This window comes from Syzygium oleosum, unplaced genomic scaffold (assembly GCF_021117445.2).
Source record: "Syzygium oleosum isolate NSW1041296 unplaced genomic scaffold, Sole_v2.1 Sole_v2.42, whole genome shotgun sequence".
Classification (NCBI taxonomy): domain Eukaryota; kingdom Viridiplantae; phylum Streptophyta; class Magnoliopsida; order Myrtales; family Myrtaceae; genus Syzygium; species Syzygium oleosum.
The window spans coordinates 310435-332035 of NW_026607526.1; the positions used below are offsets into that span (position 1 = coordinate 310435).

General features: G+C 38.3%; 2 protein-coding genes across 3 annotated transcripts; both read left to right on the forward strand.

The window, feature by feature from the left end:
* The first annotated feature begins 1185 nt into the window (after positions 1–1185).
* Positions 1186–6695, forward strand: LOC115689486 (3-hydroxyisobutyryl-CoA hydrolase-like protein 3, mitochondrial). The gene is made up of 10 exons (XM_056306296.1): positions 1186–1533; positions 2185–2286; positions 2713–2765; positions 3611–3745; positions 3836–3932; positions 4415–4544; positions 4975–5153; positions 5319–5446; positions 5555–5656; positions 6055–6695. Exons 1-10 carry the CDS (start codon positions 1317–1319, stop codon positions 6172–6174), a joined length of 1263 nt encoding a protein of 420 aa, XP_056162271.1. The 5' UTR covers positions 1186–1316; the 3' UTR covers positions 6175–6695.
* Positions 6696–8533: 1838 nt separating this feature from the next.
* LOC115689482 (uncharacterized) lies at positions 8534–21122 on the forward strand. Of its 2 annotated transcripts, XM_056306252.1 has the most exons (16): positions 8534–8765; positions 8894–8971; positions 9523–9572; positions 9693–9746; positions 11310–11362; positions 12613–12685; positions 13267–13328; positions 13557–13625; positions 14230–14335; positions 14934–15004; positions 15917–16017; positions 16904–16999; positions 17684–17751; positions 18107–18152; positions 19647–19749; positions 19911–21122. In XM_056306252.1, the coding sequence occupies exons 1-15, from the start codon at positions 8697–8699 to the stop codon at positions 19725–19727; spliced, it is 1077 nt and encodes a 358-aa protein (XP_056162227.1). In that variant the 5' UTR covers positions 8534–8696; the 3' UTR covers positions 19728–19749; positions 19911–21122. The 2 variants fall into 2 exon arrangements, with proteins under 2 accessions (XP_056162227.1, XP_056162228.1); XM_056306253.1 differs by lacking the exons at positions 16904–16999; positions 19911–21122 and having other exon boundaries at positions 19647–19858.
* Positions 21123–21601: the final 479 nt, after the last annotated feature.

A 21601-nucleotide genomic window follows, 5' to 3' on the forward strand; every position in this document is an offset into this window, starting at 1 on the left:
AATTACAGCACTCTCTAGGACTTGCCCCGAAAAATCGAATCCAAATTTCCCTCCAAAAAAAGAAAAAAACACGGACTAACCGCCAAATTAAGTTTTCATAACCATCTAATTATTCAACTAATTATGTGATGTTACACAACTGAAATGAGGGGAATTAGTTCAAGATTTCACCAGATGGAGAAGCGGATTTGAAGGTGCAAACTTGGACCGGACGGTGGAGGGAGTCACTCGGCAATTTGAAGACAAAACCATGCCCGGTTGGGCCTGACTCTTGTGGATCAAGCCTGATTGGGCCTGATTTCACCTCTTTTGGGCCTGGTTTTTAAGATGGGCCTGACAACCTTGGTCTGGGCCAGGTTGGGCCGATAGCAATGAGGGCCTGGTAAGCTGCCTCAGCTGACCAAGCTTGGGCCCTTTCACGTGGTGTCTCACCCACTAAATAAACTCTCTCAGCTGATCAAGCAATATTTATGACATAACAAAAATGACATAAAGGATCCAAGAAATTTGATATAATGTGCAACGTCATCCCTGGACTTCTAATTTATTCAATATGAGTCCTTAAATTATATGAAATTGTTCAATGTCATCCTTTCTGATTGATTAAAGTTGACGAAATTTGCTGATTTAGGCTTCCAATGCGTTAAGTTTAAATAATAGACTAAGAAAAAGAGGTTATATGGAGATTATCCACACGAGATATCCATCTCAGATGAGGATATAACAATCCACGCCATCAAATAACGATGGGCATGTTGGCGCTCTAATTTTATTTTTTTCTTTTTCTAAAATAGATGGATACGCTAAATCTATCACTTTTAAACATCAAACTCAGCATACAATCAAATAACATGCAAAACAAAAAGACATCATTGCATTTTCAACTTGCTACAGTACTGTTACAGTTGCTACAATGCTGAATAGTAACTTCTACGGTGATGAACAATGTCTACTTCAGTTGCTACAGTACATCCCTCAATCACAGGACCCATGAAGAGAACAATTATCGCAAAACTCATATGCTTACAGTGAGCTACAGCTTGCGTCACTGCAATTATGAAACTTTTTCTAGTCAGGTATTCCATCAAATATATCGAATAAATTAAAAATTCAGAGATAGAAATTATAAATTAGGACGAACTTTAGAGACCAATTTTGTGAATTTCTTTTGGACGACGTTATAAGCTATGGCTGGTTGTTCACCTACCGCCTGTCGCTCGTGGGCTCTCGCTCCTACTCTTCCGGCATCAATGCTGCGTGAATAACGAGGCGGCTTTGATTAGCTGGACCACCACCCTCCTCCGAGCGCGAGCGTGATGAGAAGCCTGGTCGGGGCTTCTCGCTTGTTGGGCACATCGTCGTTGGTCTCAACTCGCTTCCTCGACACTCTCAGCTTCTCCTCCCCTCGCCGGAGCTTCGAGGCCATGGCTGCTGCGGCGGCGGCGGAGGACTTCGTCCGAGGTTCCGTGCACCCGAACGGCGTCGCCGTCATTACCCTCGACCGTCCCAAGGCCCTCAATGCCATGAACCTCGGTACTCTCGAATTGGGACTGCTAGTGCTTCTTTTCGTTTTGGTTTTATGTTTTGAGGTGTGACACGACTTTAGGGAATGGTGGGTCAATGGTCGTGACGTTTTGTTGATCATTTGCATGTGTTTGGTTGTAATTGTTTAGTGTTGCGAAGCAATGCAGCTGCGTAATTACCGGTTACGTTTGTAGTTGAGAGGCATGATTAGCTCATATGTTGTTGTGGCGCAAGTTTTCACTGTCCTTGTTGTGAAATGAAGAAGTTCGGACAGCATCCTGTCAGTTATTCCTTGGACATTGTTGGGTTCTCTGGCAAAGTCCGATGTCTCATTACAGGGAGCAGGCGGTCTACTTTTAAGTGCATTGGCCTGCCAAGAATAAGATTGATCTTAATTTTTACTAGTAATTATCAAGCCGATGAGGTGCGAGTGTATGTGGATCCGACTGGGTATGTTGTTGGGCTTGAATTCTGGAGTCCACTTGAGGTTGGATTAGCAGACTTCCACCAAGGACCCAAATAAGAATAATAAATTGTGGTATGAGCAATGACCGCGTTCTCCAGATGTTTTAAGCTACTCTTATAAAAGAAAGTTGACGTTTCTAAATTCTAACATTCTCTCCTGGTAGATCTTATGATTTGGAGCTACTTTTGATGCAGATATGGATTTGAGGTACGCAAGCTTTCTTGACCTATGGGAATCCGATCCGAATGTGAAATGTGTCCTGGTGGAGAGCAGCTCACCTCGCGCTTTCTCCGCAGGTAACCTGGAGAGGATTTTTCTCCCTTAATTTGGCGGTGTGATGAACTCTATCTTTCTTGGGATGCTTATCCAGTGGGCATTATGTAGTCTTGTCTCTTAGGTTATTTCCTAGGTAATTCGTCATTGGAATTTCATTTACCTTAATACGTCAGGTGAGGGGTGGTCTTGATGATAATGCCTAAAAGGATAATAGTTGTGCAAACATTTTCTGGTAGTGCTTTTCCGTAATACTCTTTTCTACATGGTTGATGATTTGAATAAGTTCGTGTTGACAATTTTTTTGTGCTCTCTGGTTGGGCCTTTTTCCTTCCCAAGGCGTGGTTATTGGTCTATGTGTCACAAATCCTTTCTCCTGCTACTTGCCAACTTGAATTGCTTGGATGGTGCTTGTTCAAACAATTACGCAGAACTCTGTTTATCTGCAGGTGGTGATGTGAAGCGAATAACAACCAAAAAGCAGTTGTCAGATGTGATTGAGGTTTTGTTATATCCTCTTGCACATTTGCGATCTCTGCAGTCTGCAGCAATTTTTAACCTATGTGATTGCATTCCTGCTCCTAGTAATACACGTGTTCCTATCTGTTTGCATTCACTGTAGGAAACCTGATGTTAGACCTTGTTATAACCTTTGAAACCATCAGAAAAAGATTGAAATGATTCAAACATTTATGAGTTTGATCCAACTGAAAAATGTGTAATTCCAACAGGATAGGGCCAGCCATACATTGACTGTATGAGTGGTATGCAGAGGTTGGAACGAATTCAATAATTTTTTGCCTATGGAAGGAAGTGCCTTTTGATGAAGCTGGAATTTGTTATGTCCAAAGTTGTGCAAAAAGATTTTCAGCTTGCATTGTAGTTAGGTTTATATTGTTTTTTATGCCCCTCCTTCTGTTTGCTATATTCAGGATTGTTTTCCTATGCTTCCTTCTACTATAGTTTTTGGTCAATAGTTGCAACACTATTTGCAAATAGAAAAGAAGAGCATTTTAGTTCCAAAAGAATGTTAATGAGACTTTGATCTCTGTCAATATATGTACAGGAAAATGCAGTCATGTCAATCTGCACATCACGTGACATGTTTCGAAACTGGAACACCTTTCCTGCTGTGTAATTTCACAAATTCTCTTTGTATGTGCTGTTTTCTAAAGAACTTTCCCCTTCCACTCGTGAATCCATCTGACATCGCGCTATTTTGTTTTCTATTTACTTCTCAATGGTTTGAAGTATGGCTAATCTCTGAGATGCGGTTTTTATCCTCATATTGCCTTTGTATCACATGTTTTTTCAGTGCCTGCAGTTAATAACTAGCGTTATATTCAGGTGTTCACTGCAGAATATTCCTTGATATGCAAAATATCAGAGTACAAGAAGCCATACATATGCTTTATGGATGGTATCACCATGGGATTTGGAATCGGCCTGTCTGGTCATGGCCGCTTTCGAGTAGTAACAGAGGTATGTGTTTAGTTTTATGCTAAGTTTGTTTTAACATGTGTTTGAAAAGTCAGATTCTTCTTTGACATTGTCAAATCATGATGATCTCAGAGGACCGTTCTGGCCATGCCAGAAAATGGGATCGGTCTTTTTCCAGATGTGGGATTCTCATATATAGCTGCTAAAAGTCCTGGAGGAGGATCAGTTGGTAAGTGATCTGACAAATCGAGTGACCTGTGTCTTCTTGAGTTAGGAGCATATTCAGTGGGCAAAGAAGTTGGTCAATGAAGTTATAAAAGGGATCTCACATGGATGATTTTGACCACGGAAAACTGAAATCAGATGACATTTTCGTCGTCCTCTAAAGGATGTTATCATCAACAGTAGTTCATCAGATTCTCATTTATTAAGATTTACAATATGTCAACCTTCTCTTCCAATGGTTTGTGGTGTCCAATATGTCTGACTGCCATTTTTTGGGAATAGACCTTTTTGTTGACTTTGACCAGTGGAAATATATGACGGCATAATTAAAACAGGTGCTTCTCATAAAATAGGGGTTTGTTTGGTCAGTTCATCATGCTAAGCTCCAATGATTGTGGGGACTGGCCATAGGGTTTATTGTTATCTCTTCACTAATTCTTTCCATCATTGCAGTTGCTTAAAATGTCTATATTTTGTAACTTACAGGTGCCTATCTTGGAATGACTGGAAGTAGGATCTCAACACCCTCTGATGCACTATATGTTGGCCTGGGAACACACTACGTGCCATCTGGAAAACTAGGTTCCTTGAAGGAGGCCCTCTTAACAAATTCCTTGTAAGGAGCTGCTCAGTTAGCAATCTTCTTTGATAATCTTCTCTCGCTCTGGAATTGATGATACATACGGCATCGCATCCCCCTCTCTGAATTTTTTAACACGAGCTTTTAATGTTCTCTTCATTCTGGCATCTACAAAATTAGCAATGTTCAAAGGCGCTGCTTCATTATGTTCACTACCTGAAATGAAGTTTAAGGTGGTTTACATGTTCATGTCATGGCGGTGTATCTCTCTAGCATAGCCGGTTTTTCTTGTATAGGATGTTGAAGATGAGTTATGCCACCATCAGGTAAACAAAGGAAAAAAGGAAAAAAACAACAGAAGAAGACCAAGAGAATATTTCTATTGTATTTGATAATTGACAAATTGACTTTCCTGTTGGTTTATGTTAGTGGCTCTAAAGAAAGTTCTTTTGCACGATTGATGCAGTTCTGGCGATCCTTATGATGATATTGAAACACTTTTGGCACGATACAGTGGAGATCTCGAATCAGAGGCTCAATTAAAATTGCTTTTGCCTCATATTGTTTCTTGCTTTGGTGCAAATAAATCTGTTATTGAGATAATGAAAGACCTGGAAAGGCATAAACTGAATCCCGAACCCAAAGGTAACACAATTCCGGTCCCTAGATATTAACTGGGGATATATTAACCATTGACTTTACATTGCTCTGTCTACCCAATACCTTTTCTATGTTATGATTGGGCGAAGTTTTAAGTATGGTTTTATTGGGTCAATTAGTAACACTAATATCTCATTGTTCTCTATTTAGTGGTTGAGTGGGCTAGTGATGCTCTTCAGGGTCTGGGAAAAGGAGCTCCTTTCTCTCTTTGCTTAACACAAAACTATTTCTCTAGAGTTGCATCAGCCTTTGGGAAAAGAGACAGCGATTTATCAACTGTGAGTGAGCATCCGTGTTCTATTCTTTTGCCTGCAACTTTAAATGATTTCAGAATGATAATTTGGTGGAATAAAATGTTAAATTCTTCCTTAAACCACTATTTCCAGCTAAGCGGTGTGATGAAAACTGAATATCGCATTGCCCTGAGGTCATCGCTTCGAAATGACTTTGCTGAAGGTGTCCGTGCAGTTTTGGTGGATAAGGATCAGGTTCAGTCCTTACTCTTGTACACCATTTCTTATTTTCTTTTGGTCATGTAGGTTGATGAAATTATCAGTTGATAAAATCTACTTCAATATCTATATGCATGATCGTAATCTTTGGGTATCAGTCATAGTATGCGAGTCAAATAAAATAAAAACCCTCTTATAATTATCGAATGTTTTCAGATCATCGTGGCTTCTCCTTATTGGAAGAGGATGGATCTGAATTGGCCATAGAAACTTCTCTAGTATTCCTTTGATGTGTCAAGATTCTTTACATGCAAATTCTCCGTTATCTTCTTGCCATCGTCTGCTTTTCTGCTAAAAACAAACTTTTTCATGAGAAACTTTTCTTCGTGGTTATATGAATGCATCCCTAGTTATAATGATGGTTGTTTCTGCAGAAACCAAAATGGCAACCTCCGACCTTGGACGAGGTCGATCATCGCGAGGTGGACTCTCTCTTCGGACCGCTGGGCCAAGGGGTCGAGGACTTGAGAGTTGGAGCTCTGCCCTGCAGTTGAATAACTAGAACTGCTGCAAATGCTGAGGAATAAGAAGTCCTATGTGCTCATTCTCTACCCTTCAACATGTGATGGGGCTGTAGCTTTTTACGTTTTGCCTTCAGTTGGAGTTAGAGGATGCAACTTTAGACTGCCAAAACTCACTACCGATACACCCGCCATTTATGGCTCGGTCCTTGGAGGATTTCGCGGGTATTTCACGACTAGCAATTAGGACAGTGCAACGTGTATTGCGATTTATTCTAGGTCCTTAAATCAACGTCGGGTCTGTGTAGCAAGTGGCCTTGTCTCATCGAACCGGGGCTATCCTATCCCGCGTCAATAATTACTTCTTTTCCATTTGAGAGCGATCGGTTCGAGCTGCAGAAAACGTTTATCTTCCGATTGGCAGGGATGGACTCTTTTTTCTTTGATCTTGCTGTCATTGTCAAGGCTGGTTACTTGGCGCTCGTGAGTTGGAATTGCTTCAGGGACTGTTCTTCTTTGGTTTTTGTTCTCATTGTAAGAGGCTCGTTACGTGACGCTCATGAGTTAGAATTTGCTTCAGCGACGACATGAGTAGGTAGTGCTGGTGCAAAAAGGTTGCTAAAGTTAGGCGCCAAATCCACTTCGTTTCCCTTATTTGGAGCTTACGTGAAAGGTAGGGTGCAATGATTCGGAAAATATTTAAAAAAAATGAGTGGTTATAATTTTAAAAATAATTAATCGATGAAAAATATTTTTATCGTCAGATAACAATTTAAGTCAAAACAATTTCATATATGATAATAATATGTTTTGTTCATTTATTTTTATAAGCGATATAGGTGGTCATTTTTTTTAAAATGTTTTTCAAATCATTGATTTTTCGTGAAACGAATGCACCAGCAAAATATTTTTTGCATGAAAATATGTGGAAACATGCTTGATTTTTTTTATCCAATGATCAGTTACATATATCTTTTACAAATATCATCCACATACCTCTCTTTGCAAATTCATTTCAATATCTTGCTTAGGGTTGACTAGTTTGGTTTTTAGTCGGTTTTGAGTATTTTGGATAGGCATGATGATTTAGGAAATTCATTTCAATATCTTGCTTAGGGTTGACTAGTTTGGTTTTTAGGAAATTCATTTAGGACCGAAGATTGGCATTTTTTTTAAAAGAAAAGGGTTTATACCATGATAAACCCCAAACTACTATACCTGTGTGAAATTTACCTTAAATTAATTTTTGAGTCATCAAAATCCATAAACTGGCATACTTGTGACAAAATTTCCACAAACTAATAACTCAAAATCGGTGCACTTGTGAAATTTTAGCCAAATTGGGAAATCATGGACTTTCCATGTCATTTGAGTTATTGTCATGTATCATCTAGCTCAGGAATTTCACGGTAAAATTTGACAGAAGCTCATGGAGTGTAAATGTATCACGTGTATATCAATATGGGGTTTTTGGTGATCCAAAAATTAGTCTGTTGTAGATTTGTCATGGGTGTATCAATTTGAGATTTTTCGCGGTATTTACCCAAATAGATAATGGTATTTTCACGAATAGCGATATAAAATATAATTGATGTGAAGGTACAAAGCAGTCTCCAAAGATTAAACCGGTTTTTCAACGGCAGAGGCATGGAAAGCGATAGTTGTGTGAAACTTAAAGTATATTAAATAGGAACAAAAAATAAAATGAACAAAGGAGATTTTAAAAATTGAGAATTCATCTGTCCCTTTCGATATTGAGACAATAGATGACTACTTACTATATTAATATCTGCAAATTGTGATAATATACTAAAACCCAATCTTAGCCACCCGCCCTGACTAGAGTCATTATCAAGCTTTAAAATAATTCCTACGTGCACCGATGGTGGAGTATACAATTAAATAAACGTCCCCTCCCACGTACACCGCGTTTAGTCAAAACATCTTATAAGTACGAAGAAAGTCCTAAGACTTCTCACGAAAGTACAATCGAGTCCTAAAATTTTTGAAAAGTGCAATCGAATGCTAAAACTTATCACGAAAGTGTAATCGAATCCTAAAACTTTCAAAAAACTCGATCAATGGAAAGACTTGATTTGATCAATTCGATAAGTTTTGGGACTTGATTGCTCTTTTTAAAAGTTTTAGGACTCAATTGCACTTTCGTGACAAGTCTTAAGATTTAATTATACTTTTTGAAATTTTTATGGTTCAATTGCACTTAAGTGACAAGCTTTACGATTTCCAATACCCTCGCCCCTCAAAAAAAAAAAAAGTACGTCGTATTTAAATTAAATTAAAATTTAAGGAGGCATAAGTATTAAAAAGAATGGCCAACCCTGCGTGTACGTCCAAAAAAATTCGATGCTTTTTATATATTCCCTCGCATTTGAATCTCCGTTGACACTTCCCTTGACTTCCCCCAGCAGCTTCGTTCCCTTCCACCATAACATCGCTCGCGCTTCCTCCCTCTCGGAGAATCCAATTCCCTCCCGCGCTTTTCGCCTCGCCGCCCGCCGCCCGCCGCCGCCGGACCGCCGCCAACTCCGGTGACCATGTCCTGCTCGCCGGAGGCCGCTTGCCCTGCCGTCCGCCCCGTCACCATCTCCTACTCCGACATCAAGGTGGGATCGTACGCTGATTCCGTGGCCGCTCGCGGGCGGACTTCTTCCTTCGCTTTGTCCTTTTTCCATGGTTTTCCTGTAGGTAGGGGCGTGATTTTGTTGCGTTGTGGTTTCGGCTGTCGGAGCAGGACAGGGATGCTGATCTGTCGCTGAAGATAGAGCAAGGATTTGGACCGAACGGCCTCGGGATCATATCGATTTCGGACGTATGGACGATCTTCTTCCTCTTCGTCTTCCTATTAGTTCGTGCTTTGTCTTTTCTTACTTCAGGCGTTCGAGTGTGCGCTTGTGCATGTACCGGTGACGTATCGACGTGTCACGGTTCAGTCTGAATTGAGTGGCTTGATTTGGATGTTTAGGTTGCTGTGCTGGTTAGGGGATTGGTTTTAGATGCACTGTGTTTGTTCTAGAAATCTAACGACAAGGTCTGCTAGTGTGCGCTCAAGTTTGTTCGGAATGAATTGCTGAGGATCAATCGTTGTTGAATCATGGTTGTTCGCACTCGGCAGTGACCAGTAATGCATGTACATGTGCTTTGCTGTCCTGTATTGAATATGTATGTGCAACTTCATGTGTTTGTCACTGACACTATTTTGAGTTTGGAGGCCCTTGTATGCGGGTAAATTAGTCTGAACTGGCAAAGTATTATGCTGAGGCCGCAGCCATAGATATTGCATCGGTGTTCTGTTGTGCTTCATCTATTCCTTCCAGAGTATATTGAGAACTTTCGTTAAGTTTCATTGCCGTATCGGTGTAGGTTCCTGGATACCTATCATTGCGTCAAAGTCTTCTGCATCTTTCGCCAAGGTATAAGTTTAGACAGGATTGTGTTTGCTTCATTATTGTATTGTATTTATGAGGGAAGATACTTGAGGTCATAATTTATATTTCATCTCATTGATCTTATTCTCTAATCTATTATGCAAGATTGGCCAACCTTCCTGAGGAGACGAAGAAAGAACTTGAAGATCCCAGTAGCAGGTAATGCGTGAGAATGCCTCCCAAGTATTATACGTCTCTTAAATCTTAATTCGTTAGTATATGCTCCCACAAATCAATGTCTGCTTCACTTCTATTATTGATTTCACTTTCCCATATAGCTTAGTTTGGTAGATAGAGCTGACAACTAGATTCTGTACATTGTCCAATGGACAAGGTTCTTAAGTAGAAAGTATTACGTATAGGTTATATTTTACCTGGAACTTCACTATTCAAAGACACAGATTCATGATTGTTTTTACTTTTACCATACTTTGTTCAGTGATTTTTGTTGCATTTTTCTTTGCATTGTAATGGACTTAAAGTTTTTGCTAATACATTGTCCTAATCGTTGAAAGAATAGATTTCATTCAGGGCCATGTTGGTTTTAAGCCTTATGAGCATCTGTTACTGGAAATATTTTTTATAGTAATGCTGTAAATTTTGGTGATTTACTGGCTATAATGTGCTATAATGGCAGCTGTTTTTGTAATTGGCAAGAGATCTTAGACTGTGTTGCTAATTATTAATCAAGTGGATGATCAGTATGTTGTTAAGAAAAAAATAGAAAATGAATTTATGTAAAAGGACCTTTATATATGGATTTTTGGAGTTGGAACTTGCTTTTTACAAATTAACTTTTAACTGCTTGGAATTGCACCTGTCTACTTTTTTAAGGCTTTCCAAACTTTTCATTGAAGTTGTTATAGCTGTTCAAAGCAGATGCAGCTTTACGAAAGTACACCCAAACACATGTACTTTCTGACTCAGTCATATCTGGTGCTTTACGAGAGCCTAAAGATGATTTCACTGTGTGGTGTTGTTGTTACTGATTCACTTTAATATGGTCTGCAAGTATATTGAAAGTCAATAAGACAGTGCGCGAGGCAAAATAAAATGATTTGTGGTAAAAAAGTATGAAATTCAATTGCTATTTTAATTAACTTGGAACTGTTGATTTCTCATGGTTTGCTGGAGATTTGGATTACACAAGGTCCCTGTTGCTATCACCATTATGGTAATTGATTGCATAGTAAGAGACCAGCTATTGGTGGTTTTGAGAGAGGAAATGAGCGTAGAATCACTAAAGTGTTCTGTAATTAGTACAAGGAGTTCAGTTCATAATTTCTGGTGTAAGAGAAAGGAAAACAAAAATTAGAGAATGGTTTTAGATGCTTGTCCTGTCTATAACGTCGAGTATAGGAACACGACGTTTTCCTTCATTTCTCCTGTCAAGGGTAACATCTTTTTATAGAATGGAGAAAGAATTTCTCTTCCTGCAAAATTGATGATACCTTCTCCCTCTGTCCCTTTCTTCCTTTCTCCAGTCCAATTTTGGAACAATTGATGTGTTGGTAGTTTTCATCTCCATCATCTGGTGTGTTTTCTCTGAATTGTCTTGTGGCGTGAAAGTTGTGTATCATACTCGATGGTCAACTTCTTCTATGAATTCAATTAAATCATATTAGATAGTTTCTTCTCATGTCCAGGTTGTTGGAGCATCTTCATGTTGGATTGCTTTTTTATGCTTGATTCCTTAGGCTGAAATTACGTACGTATTTGTAGGTATAATTATGGGTGGAGCCATGGCAAGGAGAAGCTTGAATCTGGGAAACCAGGTACCCCCTACTAATAAATTCTATTTTAGGGCTGTTTGTTTAGACTTAAGCTAAAGCAAAAAGTACTTGTTTACTTCCTCACCAAAGTACTTTAAACAATTATGAAAAATTCTATGTGATCCATGTGTCAACATTTATATATTGTGAAAGTTTCAGGTGTTTCAAGTTAAGAAAAAGTCAAAATGTCTCCATGGCAAGATTTAGATTAAGCAAAAAGCAAAAGGTAAAAGTCTATCTAGATAGGACTTAATGGTTGAGTTGGTGTAATCTAATGATGGGGCATTTGAATTGGCCTTGGTACTTTGATTAGGCATATTACTATCTCCAAGGAAAGAGAAAGAAAACAAGCAACACTGTTGAAAGCTTTACTCCAGTTACTTGGGATCTTGAAGCCTCCAAGATTTTTTATGCATTTAAGAAAGACAAATAAAATAACAAGAACAGTAGTAAATTGCTTTGTTGTGATAATACAGGAATTTTCAGCAAAAACGGATAATACAGGAATTGATATTTGAATGGGACTGCACTGAAGTCTAGTTGCTGCTTGGATATCTTATTTTGTACAATCTCTACTATATGATAATAGGTAGGAACATTGTCAATAGTATATAGAGTTGCATAGTTCAAGTTGAAGGATTGCAAATCTTATATTTAAGACCGGTTGCTCCAGTGCAGATTTACTCGTAGTTTAGCTTAGGTGTTTGGGCTAATTCCAGAAAATACAAGTGCTGGGGTTTGTTTGGATTGACCTTTGGTTTTTTCTATTTGCTTAATATGAACCTTGCGGCTTATGCTCTTTGACGTTTTTAAAATTTGAAAAACTTTTCACGATATACAAATATTAACATGTAGAATCACATATATATCTATCATATCGTTATTCTTTGAAATTTATATAATATTTCAAATTTTAATGGGAAAGCAAAAAAGGACTTTTTATTATGCTACAAACACACCCAGCCTGGATGGTCAAAATTTGCATTATGCACTATAGACTTGTTTTGTTTATGTTTTGCAACATTCATGTCATCAATTAGTTAAATTATAAGTATCATTCTATAATAAAAACCAATCTATTATAAGAATGTGGGACTTGCTTTGAAGTCACTGAAACGATTGCCTATCAATTGAGTAGCATGTGTCTTAGAAATTAAGTTGTTCTTTTTTACTCAATCATTCAAGTGAGGTCGTATGAAAGTTTGTCATAATGTATCAAGAAACCAGCTGACAGCTTACTTGCTAAAATGCAGATATGTTGAAAGGCTCCTTCTATGCAAATCCACTTCTGGATGTACCTACTATGGAGGAATCTTTGATTACGCAGTAAGGAAGGCATTAAACTATATGGTGTTCTAGCTAGCTCGATCCTAAGTTATTAATTTTAGCAAGCGCAAGAGAATGATCTTTGGTTACTTGAAGGACGTGATCTTCTTTCACCAGTTATTTGCAAAAATTAGGATTTTGTCATTTTACAGCTCCAATCCTCAAACAACATTTTCTGGAGAATGACAATGAAATTGCAGGACTAGAAGAATAGAAGTTGTTTTCTTCATTTAATGTGGTGCCCTGTAATATATCTCATGTATCATTTGTCAACAGAAGTAGTGTGCATCTTCTTTAGGTTAGTCTGGTGCTAAAATAAGGATATCGCTAGTAACTTTACTAAAGCTCGGGCTTGTTTTCAACTCCTTGGGATAGATCCAAAAAGGTGGTTGGGGAGGGATTTTTTCAATATTAAAGTATTAAAAAAAAATCTAGTGGTCTTCCAGATCAGGTTTCTTTGTCCTATTTTAATTTCTTCAGTTGGCTGGAGTTGCTGAAGTATTTCTAAATTAAATAGTCTATATTCACCTTTAAAGAATGTATTTTAATGTGATTATTCTTCGCGTTATGTTTTATTATAGTTATCCATCATATTGCGGATCAAATATATGGCCTACCAGGGCACTACCAGAACTTGAACTAGGTATGACTGCTCTCATTATCAGATAGAGTTTACTGCCTTTTCTCAAGATCTATACAGTTGATAATGAAGGGTCAATTTTACATTGGCTTGATTTGTTGCATGACCAGTCCCAAGCGAAAATCATTATTCCATAATATATTAGCCACAATCGGTGTCAGTTTTCAGTTGCAGTTGGTACATTATTTTGTTTGGTTATCTGATCCCTGATGCCCTCTTGCTACTCTGTAGCATTCAAAGCTCTTGCAAAGCTGATCCTTGACATTGGTTTGATGGTGGCTTATCACTGCGACCAATATGGTAAGTTCCTTACCTGTGAACTTTCATTTTGGTGTTGCTGTTGAAATTGATTTAAGAAATATGACCTGCACTAATTTCGTCTTCATTGTTTTTGGTAGTTCTCTAATAAGTCTCTGCTCTGCCACTAATAAGACAATTGCTGATAGCACTCATTTTGATGGATCACAGGGACAAAATAATTACCATGATATTGACTAGTCTGTTTTTTGTCAGTCTGAGAAAGCTAATATGAGTTGTATCCGGTATTGTTGACACGCTGCATAAAGTACTTCATGAAACATAACTAAGATATTTCCTGGTCCAAAGGTCCAATTGAGAGCGATTGAAAATGATAGATCCTTGAAGAAAGACTCTAAGCTTGAGTGGAAATTGATCGTCTGTTCTAATAAGTTGTCTCTTAAATCAAGATTCTTATGTGGATTATCAAATTTCTTACCAAATGCTAAAGCATTATTCATACCTCAAATGGATTCCACCTAAAAAGAGGTCTCAATTGCTCCATGACTTATTTGACTTAGTAACTACTCTAATTCTCACTTGTTCACCCATATTTATGTTTTGCTAATAAGTTGAGAGCCTAACATCTGGATGGGGACTTGAACAGTTGCAAAAGGGATGAAAAAGCAAAGTGATGAAGGCCTGGAGCAGACACTTTCTCGATCTCGCTGCCATAAAGGTCGCTTGCTGTATTATTTCCCAGCAAAAGATAGGTGAGTTTTATGTGTCTTATCACAGTTGAATAGCTCCATCAGTGGGCAGTTCTCCAGATTTTTTTGATACTGCAAGCCTGCATTTGTTTTTCATGTTTGTGAGCACGTCTAGTAACATTTTAGTGTTTCCACTGCATGAAAGATGATAAGATCTATCACCTTATTTGTGTTGCTTTCCATATGGGTTATTCTTTTATCAGCTGAAGACTCAATTAGATAGCTTATTATCATCTGTGTGAAAATAGGTATTAACCTGTATACCCAAGTAGCAGTGATGCTCTTGTACCTTTCAACAGTCATAATTTTCTTTTAGTTGTCTGCTGTGATGCATAAAGAAGAATTTTAGGTCATCCAGTTGAAGAAAAATGGATTGATAAGGTAGACTTAAGGAGCTGTGTCTTGCTTTCCTCTACCCCCCTTTCTTATGAGCCACTTACTTTATGAAGCATTTTAGATTGTCTTAGAAGGATATTCACTGGTCAGAGAGTCTAATTGCTTTCTTCTGTAGGATCAAGAGAGCTACGGCTTGTATTTTTATATCGCAGTATCCACTGCAGTTGCAGATATAGAATGACCCGATTTTGACCCTTTTTTGCAGTACAAGTAAACAAGATAATGATCCTATGTCATCTTGGTGTGGATGGCACACAGATCATGGTTCTCTAACAGGTAAGTAACGTGTGGTCCACCGTATCAGTCTCTCTAGAATGCAAATATGAATTGCCTCGTGCATTTGTGCTCAACCTGGAATTATGCCACACTTATAAATCCATCTTGTGGTCTATGTTGCAGTATGTTGCAGCTGTTTGTTGTCTCTGAAAATGTTTGCTTCTTAGCTCGTTGTTTCCTAGAGGCGGAGGAAATGAGATAGTTTACTCTGTTTATTATTCCTTTTGGAAATTATTGTCATAGAATAGAATCATTTGATGCAAATAAACTTTGTCCATATCGTTGAACGAACAAATCTCCTAAAGAAAATTTAATTGCTTCAAAATGCTACATAGTTAGGGGAATATGTTCTGGAATATTACTTTTGAAGTCGGAGATAATTTCAGAAGAGAATAGTAGCATTGACATTGCAAATGTCCATCCTGGTTCTGTAAACTTCGACGTATTGTATATACCACGCTTATGAAAGTATTTCTGAAAGCGTGAAAGGTCCTGCTTTGAAACAGTGTGGTACTTACGAAAAGTTGGCCTGATTTAACCGATCCATGAATTTCTTGCTGAAACAGGTCCTTGTTTCTTATATTTGGTCAAAATGGATGTTTAATGATGTGAATGGTGAGTAGACATCAATAAGGTGCTTTTTTAATAAATGCTTAAATAACAGTAATTCTTCTGTCAATCTGTGGGAATAATGAGAATCCAAACACAAAAAGTCTTTTTGCACTGTACGGACTAGACATATAAATCATTGATGACAACTTTGCCTTCAACTTTCTTCATTCTGCTCATAGCCTCATCATTATTTTTGCTTGATCTTCATTAGCAATCCTGTAACGACAGTCAGAAAAAACCAACTCTTTCATGGTGTCCCTAATTATCAATTGATTTACATATAACGGTACCCTTCTGTAGGCCTTACCTGTGCAATTTTTATGAGAGATGGAGTTGAAGTGCCTTGTCCCGACAGTGCTGCTGGCCTTTACATTAGAACACGAACCGAGCAAATTGTCAAAGTATATTTCCTTATTCTTGATGTTCTGTTAAGTTCCAACGTTGCTTCAAAATGCTAAATGTGCCTTGTCATGGATGCCACTTTATTGGTTATCATAGAAAAAGTTTAGATAATAGTAACTCATTTATGCTTATGCTGCCATTGAAGATACCAAGAGCTATATTTTTCACAGGGGCATGAACCTTTTGTTCCAAACCAGGATCTTAATTTTGTAAAAAATAAAATCTAGTGAGTGACTAAATGTCATTTAGCTGGATAGTAAACATACTCCCTTCAGATTGTTCCACAATAACACAAGTATTGTTGCAATCTGCACGTTCCTGAAATATAAATGAACGACTAAAGGCCACTTATCTTTCATTAAGGAACCTCTAACAGACAATAATGTTGTGATCAGCAGGTTGGTGAAAGAAAGATGAATGACTGAGGCAACTTATTTTGAATTAGTTGTTCAAAGATATTCCCTGACTTCTTCCGTCGACAAGCGTAATGTCAATTTTTCGCAAGTCAAAATGATGTCTACTGCGGTAAAAAAAAATTAAAATTATATTGAGCTTGAATGATAATCTGTAAAAATAATCAGTACAAGCTATCAAGAGATGGTCACACCTTTCCTTTATTTTAATTGAAAAACTAGAGTTGTAACTGGTTAAAAAAATGTCGTTTGCAAAACAAAGAGTCATATATGGAGGGCGACACAAAATAAACTTCTTGTTAGAAGTACTTTTGCAAAGATGTTGCATTTTGACTCTAAAGAATGAACTTGTACTGCTTTTGTTACTGTGATGGCGGTTGTCTGTATATTATACTGAGAATGCCTTGGCTTTTCCATTTCTTCAGGGCAACTATCTTATTTTCGGCTATTCTCTTCTTTTTGAATGCATTAGGTGGTTTATGAAGATGACGAGATAGGTTATCAAATTGGTGAAACCACTGAAATACTTTCTAGAGGTTATCTTTGTGCAACTCCACATTGTGTCCGGGTATAATCTAGCTCCCTTTTATTGGTACATTGATCTTAGCATACCGTCTGTTTCACAAATTATCTTTTGTTTGAAGCAAGGTAACATAGGTTAGCTTAAATGGTCGCTCTTCTATCTGCTGTAGCCTTGACACAGAAAGGGGCAAAAAGATATATGTGCTTGCATCTGTTCCATTTAGTGAAGTTACACTGTCCTGCAGGAGCAACAAATTCTACCAGTAGTGCCTCTATAGGTAAAATTAGAGTCGAAATGAAACAGGCAGTCTTTCTTGTGAAACTTCTCATGTTTTTTTTTTATCAAACTTCTGATCTTTTAGGATAGGGACAAAAAACCGGCTGGTAATTTATGCCCCCAAATGATGATTATCATTGAAATTACTAGAAACACTTCGCATCTTTGTGATTTGAGCTGATTATTAGCTTGGATGATATTAAAGCTCTTTCTACCTTTTAGGCAGGAGGTGAACTTATTTTGACGACTTTTATATTATTTCTGTCCTCCTATAGGTCCTTCTGCGCTTTTCATTTCATCAATTGCACTTGCTACCATAGAACTGCTCCAAGACAAAGCCATAGACCTTTTGTGATGATGATAATTTTTCTGCTTCTCTTTATTTTTCTGTCGTTCTTTCTTTGGCTTTGTGGCCTCATCAAATTTTAGTCTGATGTTCGAAATACTTGATAGGCACCTAAGGGGGAAGCAGCTTTTGGAGTTGACAGATCTACTTTTGCACTATTTATGCAGCCAGACTGGTATGTAAAACTAGAAGATAAATATGCAATATGCTAATTGACCACACTGTCAGGGATGCTTGTATTTTTTGAACCACGTGATGCAAATCTCAGTGCAAAAAAGATCAAGTGATGTTAATTTTGAAAAGGACCACATGTCCGCCACGTCAGCACTTTGCTGGGAAACTGGCTGGATTCTGGCTAAAGAGCATTGATTGCAAAAATTTGAAAGTCAAGAGCATTGGGTGATAGAAATGAAAGTTTAGTGGCCAAACTGCAAATTCCACTAGAGTTCAGTGACTATTGCTGAAATTTATACCTAGCAGTAATGTTATATGGAGTAAGCATATGGTTGATGTATATTTTCTTCTTGTAGGGATGAAAAGCTCAATTTTCCTGAAGAACTGCACATTCATAAAGAGGTAATGATGCTTACATTGCTCAATAAGATTGTCACTGTCAGCACCTTTAAAATTCTGATGAGTTGCCAAAAAATAGAAAGGGCTACATTGTTAATAACTTTACTTATGAAAGACTAAATAGTGGCTCTTTTTATAGAGCGTACTAAGACAGAAAGACAATAATAATACCTTTTAACCTATGACACACACACAGCCTACGGTTTACATGACCTAACCCTCCTACAGCACACCTGACTCAACCTTGCAAACATCACTTACAGCATACTCCACTGAATTTTCGACTCTCTTAACAGATGCAATGGCCAAAGCATACAATTTACCCCATAATTAGCTCACGATGATGGATAGTGCTTTCATATTTTTTAAAGAGAAACTTGCAGTTGATTCCGCTTATGGGGTTTGATTCTAGTAGGAGCATGCAGTCGATGAGTTTCAATGAGAGGTTCAATGGTAGTCTGAATGAGGAAATCATAAAGGATTCAGCTCATTCGGAGTCTTTATTGCACCTCCCTGATGTTGCTTTTAGGAGGCATGCATCTTTCTATGCTAAAGCTGCACTCCGAGAGGTTTTTCAGTGCTAGTAGGTTTATCTTAACCAATTCTCTCAAAAAGATAATGAAAGGAGAAGGCAGTCTTTCCATAAAATGCTGAGACTTTCAGACCATCTTATGTCAAAATATTATTCTTATCTAAAATAAACTTTTGCAAATCTACATAAACTTTATGAGCTATAGTTAGCCGAAAATTATTATAATGTTCCCAAAATATTTACACAACTGAAAAAACTAGGTAGACTAAGGAGGAACTGTTGCTGCCGGATTAGTAGCAGCTATGTGAAACTCATCGTACAGAACTCAACTCACTTAATTGACACGGTAGTCCAGAATTGAGTTAAAATTGGCTATTGAGATGTAATTTTGCCCTCGCAAAGTTACTGTTGACTTACAGATGCAGTTCTGGCGATCACTTCAAATCAGTTCAGTTCTTAATCCTTAAGCTCGTAATGCTTATTCACTGTCAACAAAATGTTAACTAGATGAGATGGTCAACAATTTCCTTATCTCAGCTGTTGTATACAAAATGAACACCTAAAGCTTCTAATATTTCTCGCCTAATTTGATCTAGTAAGTTTTTTTCATTGTGCGAAACTTTGAATAGAAATCTCTACTGTGTTCTCAAAAATGAGATCGAGTTCATCTGTCGTCCTTCCATCAGAGTGTGAACTTATCCTGTTGACCGCTTTAGATGACATTTTACAATACGGTTGTGGGGGCATCTACAATCTTTACCCTATATATGAGGGGTCTTTCTAATGAGGCACTGAGGTGGTCTTGCTGGAAATCCTGCCCCTCTATTCCCTGCAACTTAGCGTTTCCATTTTGTTTTTCCGGTGGATATTAGCATTGTAGTGGCCTTTGTTTGCAGTAGCTTTCCAGTCCCGTAGATTGCATAGCCACAGGTTGTGTCTCACTTCTGAATTCTCCTCTGTTTCAGCTTATCTCGTCGAGGAGTGCTCTCACTTTTGGAGAATACTCGGAGCTGCTTCTCGACAAGTATTATCACTTGAGGACATAGGATTGTTCCCTGACGACGCTTGGTAAATAACTATTAATAAGTCTGATCTGAAATACTTCAACAAAATGCCATGCAAACACTTTTAGCTGCCAATTTGGCTTTATTCTAATTCAGTATGCTGTTCTATCAAAGTTCAAAGACTGTTCTTTCAGCCTTTCTTGAGGTCGATGGTACTACTTGCAGAACACTAGAAAATCTGAATATTGTCACACACAACGGCTCGTGAAAGCTGAGAATACCAGGCCTAGGACAAAAAACAAAATAAGCAAACTTGATATTCTGATGTTGCCGAGGTGTTGGAACGAAATTGACTAGAGTTGACAAAAGGCAATGACAGAGAGACGGCCCTAACTAGGATCAGATAGATGTCAGTTTGGTAGATTTCCTTCTCGTTGTCCAAAATGGTTAATCTGATGGGGACGGTCGTCATAAGAAGAGGCGGTATCTGACCGTCGATGATGATCTGGAACAAACTTCGGGTTGATTAAGAACTTTCGTCTAGTTTCTGGGCTAATCCAAAGTGAACTGGCCAATGCTCGTGTCCGTCTCTTTTCCGCCTCCTGTTTTTGTCGACTCTACTATACCGATCTCATGCCTCTTCCATCGTGTGAAATCATTAGGCATCTTTGAATGTCGATGTGAACTCTTCATAAGGACAGTGTGCACTGTCTCCTCCGTCACATGCTTCAGCTCCTCTCCTATCGCACACACATCACATGCTTCATTGCCATCAAGAAGGCAAAAGCGTTTTCCTCTTCCTCAAATCTCTGTAAGCCGGCCCACATTTCCTCTCGAGGACCGATCCCAAAACTACGGTTGTGTTTTGTCCTTAAAAATTTCTAGACCAAACATCGATCCGTCTGTCGTACCCACCCACACACATGGGACTGATCTCGATCGGGCGAAAGCCGAAAAGCATGTATAGGAAAACCGACAGATCATTCCAGTTCGATTTGATTCGCTCCATTCTCGTTTCAGTCCCAGCCAGCTCTTTGGTTAAGGTCGGAGGGACGTATCTGAACCAAACTCATCCATTTAGTTCGACTTTCGGACATAATCGCCCTGTTTTCATCTAGTTTTCACGTGTTAAGGTGTCTGTTCATACTATCTATAGCTACTTGGTTGCTTGTGTTTGTATTTAATTTTACCAATTATATTTGGAGAGAAAGAAACTCAGATGCTAATTTTCCAAATCGGTCCCATACGCCAAACTCCATCAGATCATTCAACGATTTCAGACATCCAATTTTCTGCCTTACTTTCTTCCGTTTGATGCTGAAACATTGGGTCGAGAAGACTTTTCATCCCTCGACTGATGAGAGATGTGGAATTGTGTCCTTAAGTTTTTCTCTTTTTTAACTACAAAGTTTACAATCAAGGGCTCTAATTTATGTTCATTTTCTCTTTTTTAACTACAAAGTCTACAATCAAGGGCTCTAATTTATGTTAATTTTGCAGTTGGGTAATTGTCCTTCCATCACTTGGGGTTGAAAACTCCAATCTGACTTGGCACGTTACATCATAGGGCCAGATAAAGTCGTAAGACAATTAAAAAGGCAAATCACGAATAAACAAAGAAAAAGGCAAACCACGAATCCAGGGTAGGGGTGAGCATGATCCAGGGAGGTGATTCTTGATCGGTTCAAAAAATTAGAATCAAGAATCGCCCGTTGGTTCCATGGATCCACTTGGGAACCGATCCCACCAAGTTTTATACAAATAGAGATAATCAAGAGCGAGAGAGGGAGACAATGAATGGCCGGGAGTGCGGCTGTGAGTTGATGAAACTTGAGATTGAGAGTCAAGGCCATGAATGAAAGATAGAGATACGACTCAGACAAGGTGAGAGTCAGACGAGACGAACACTCAGTTAA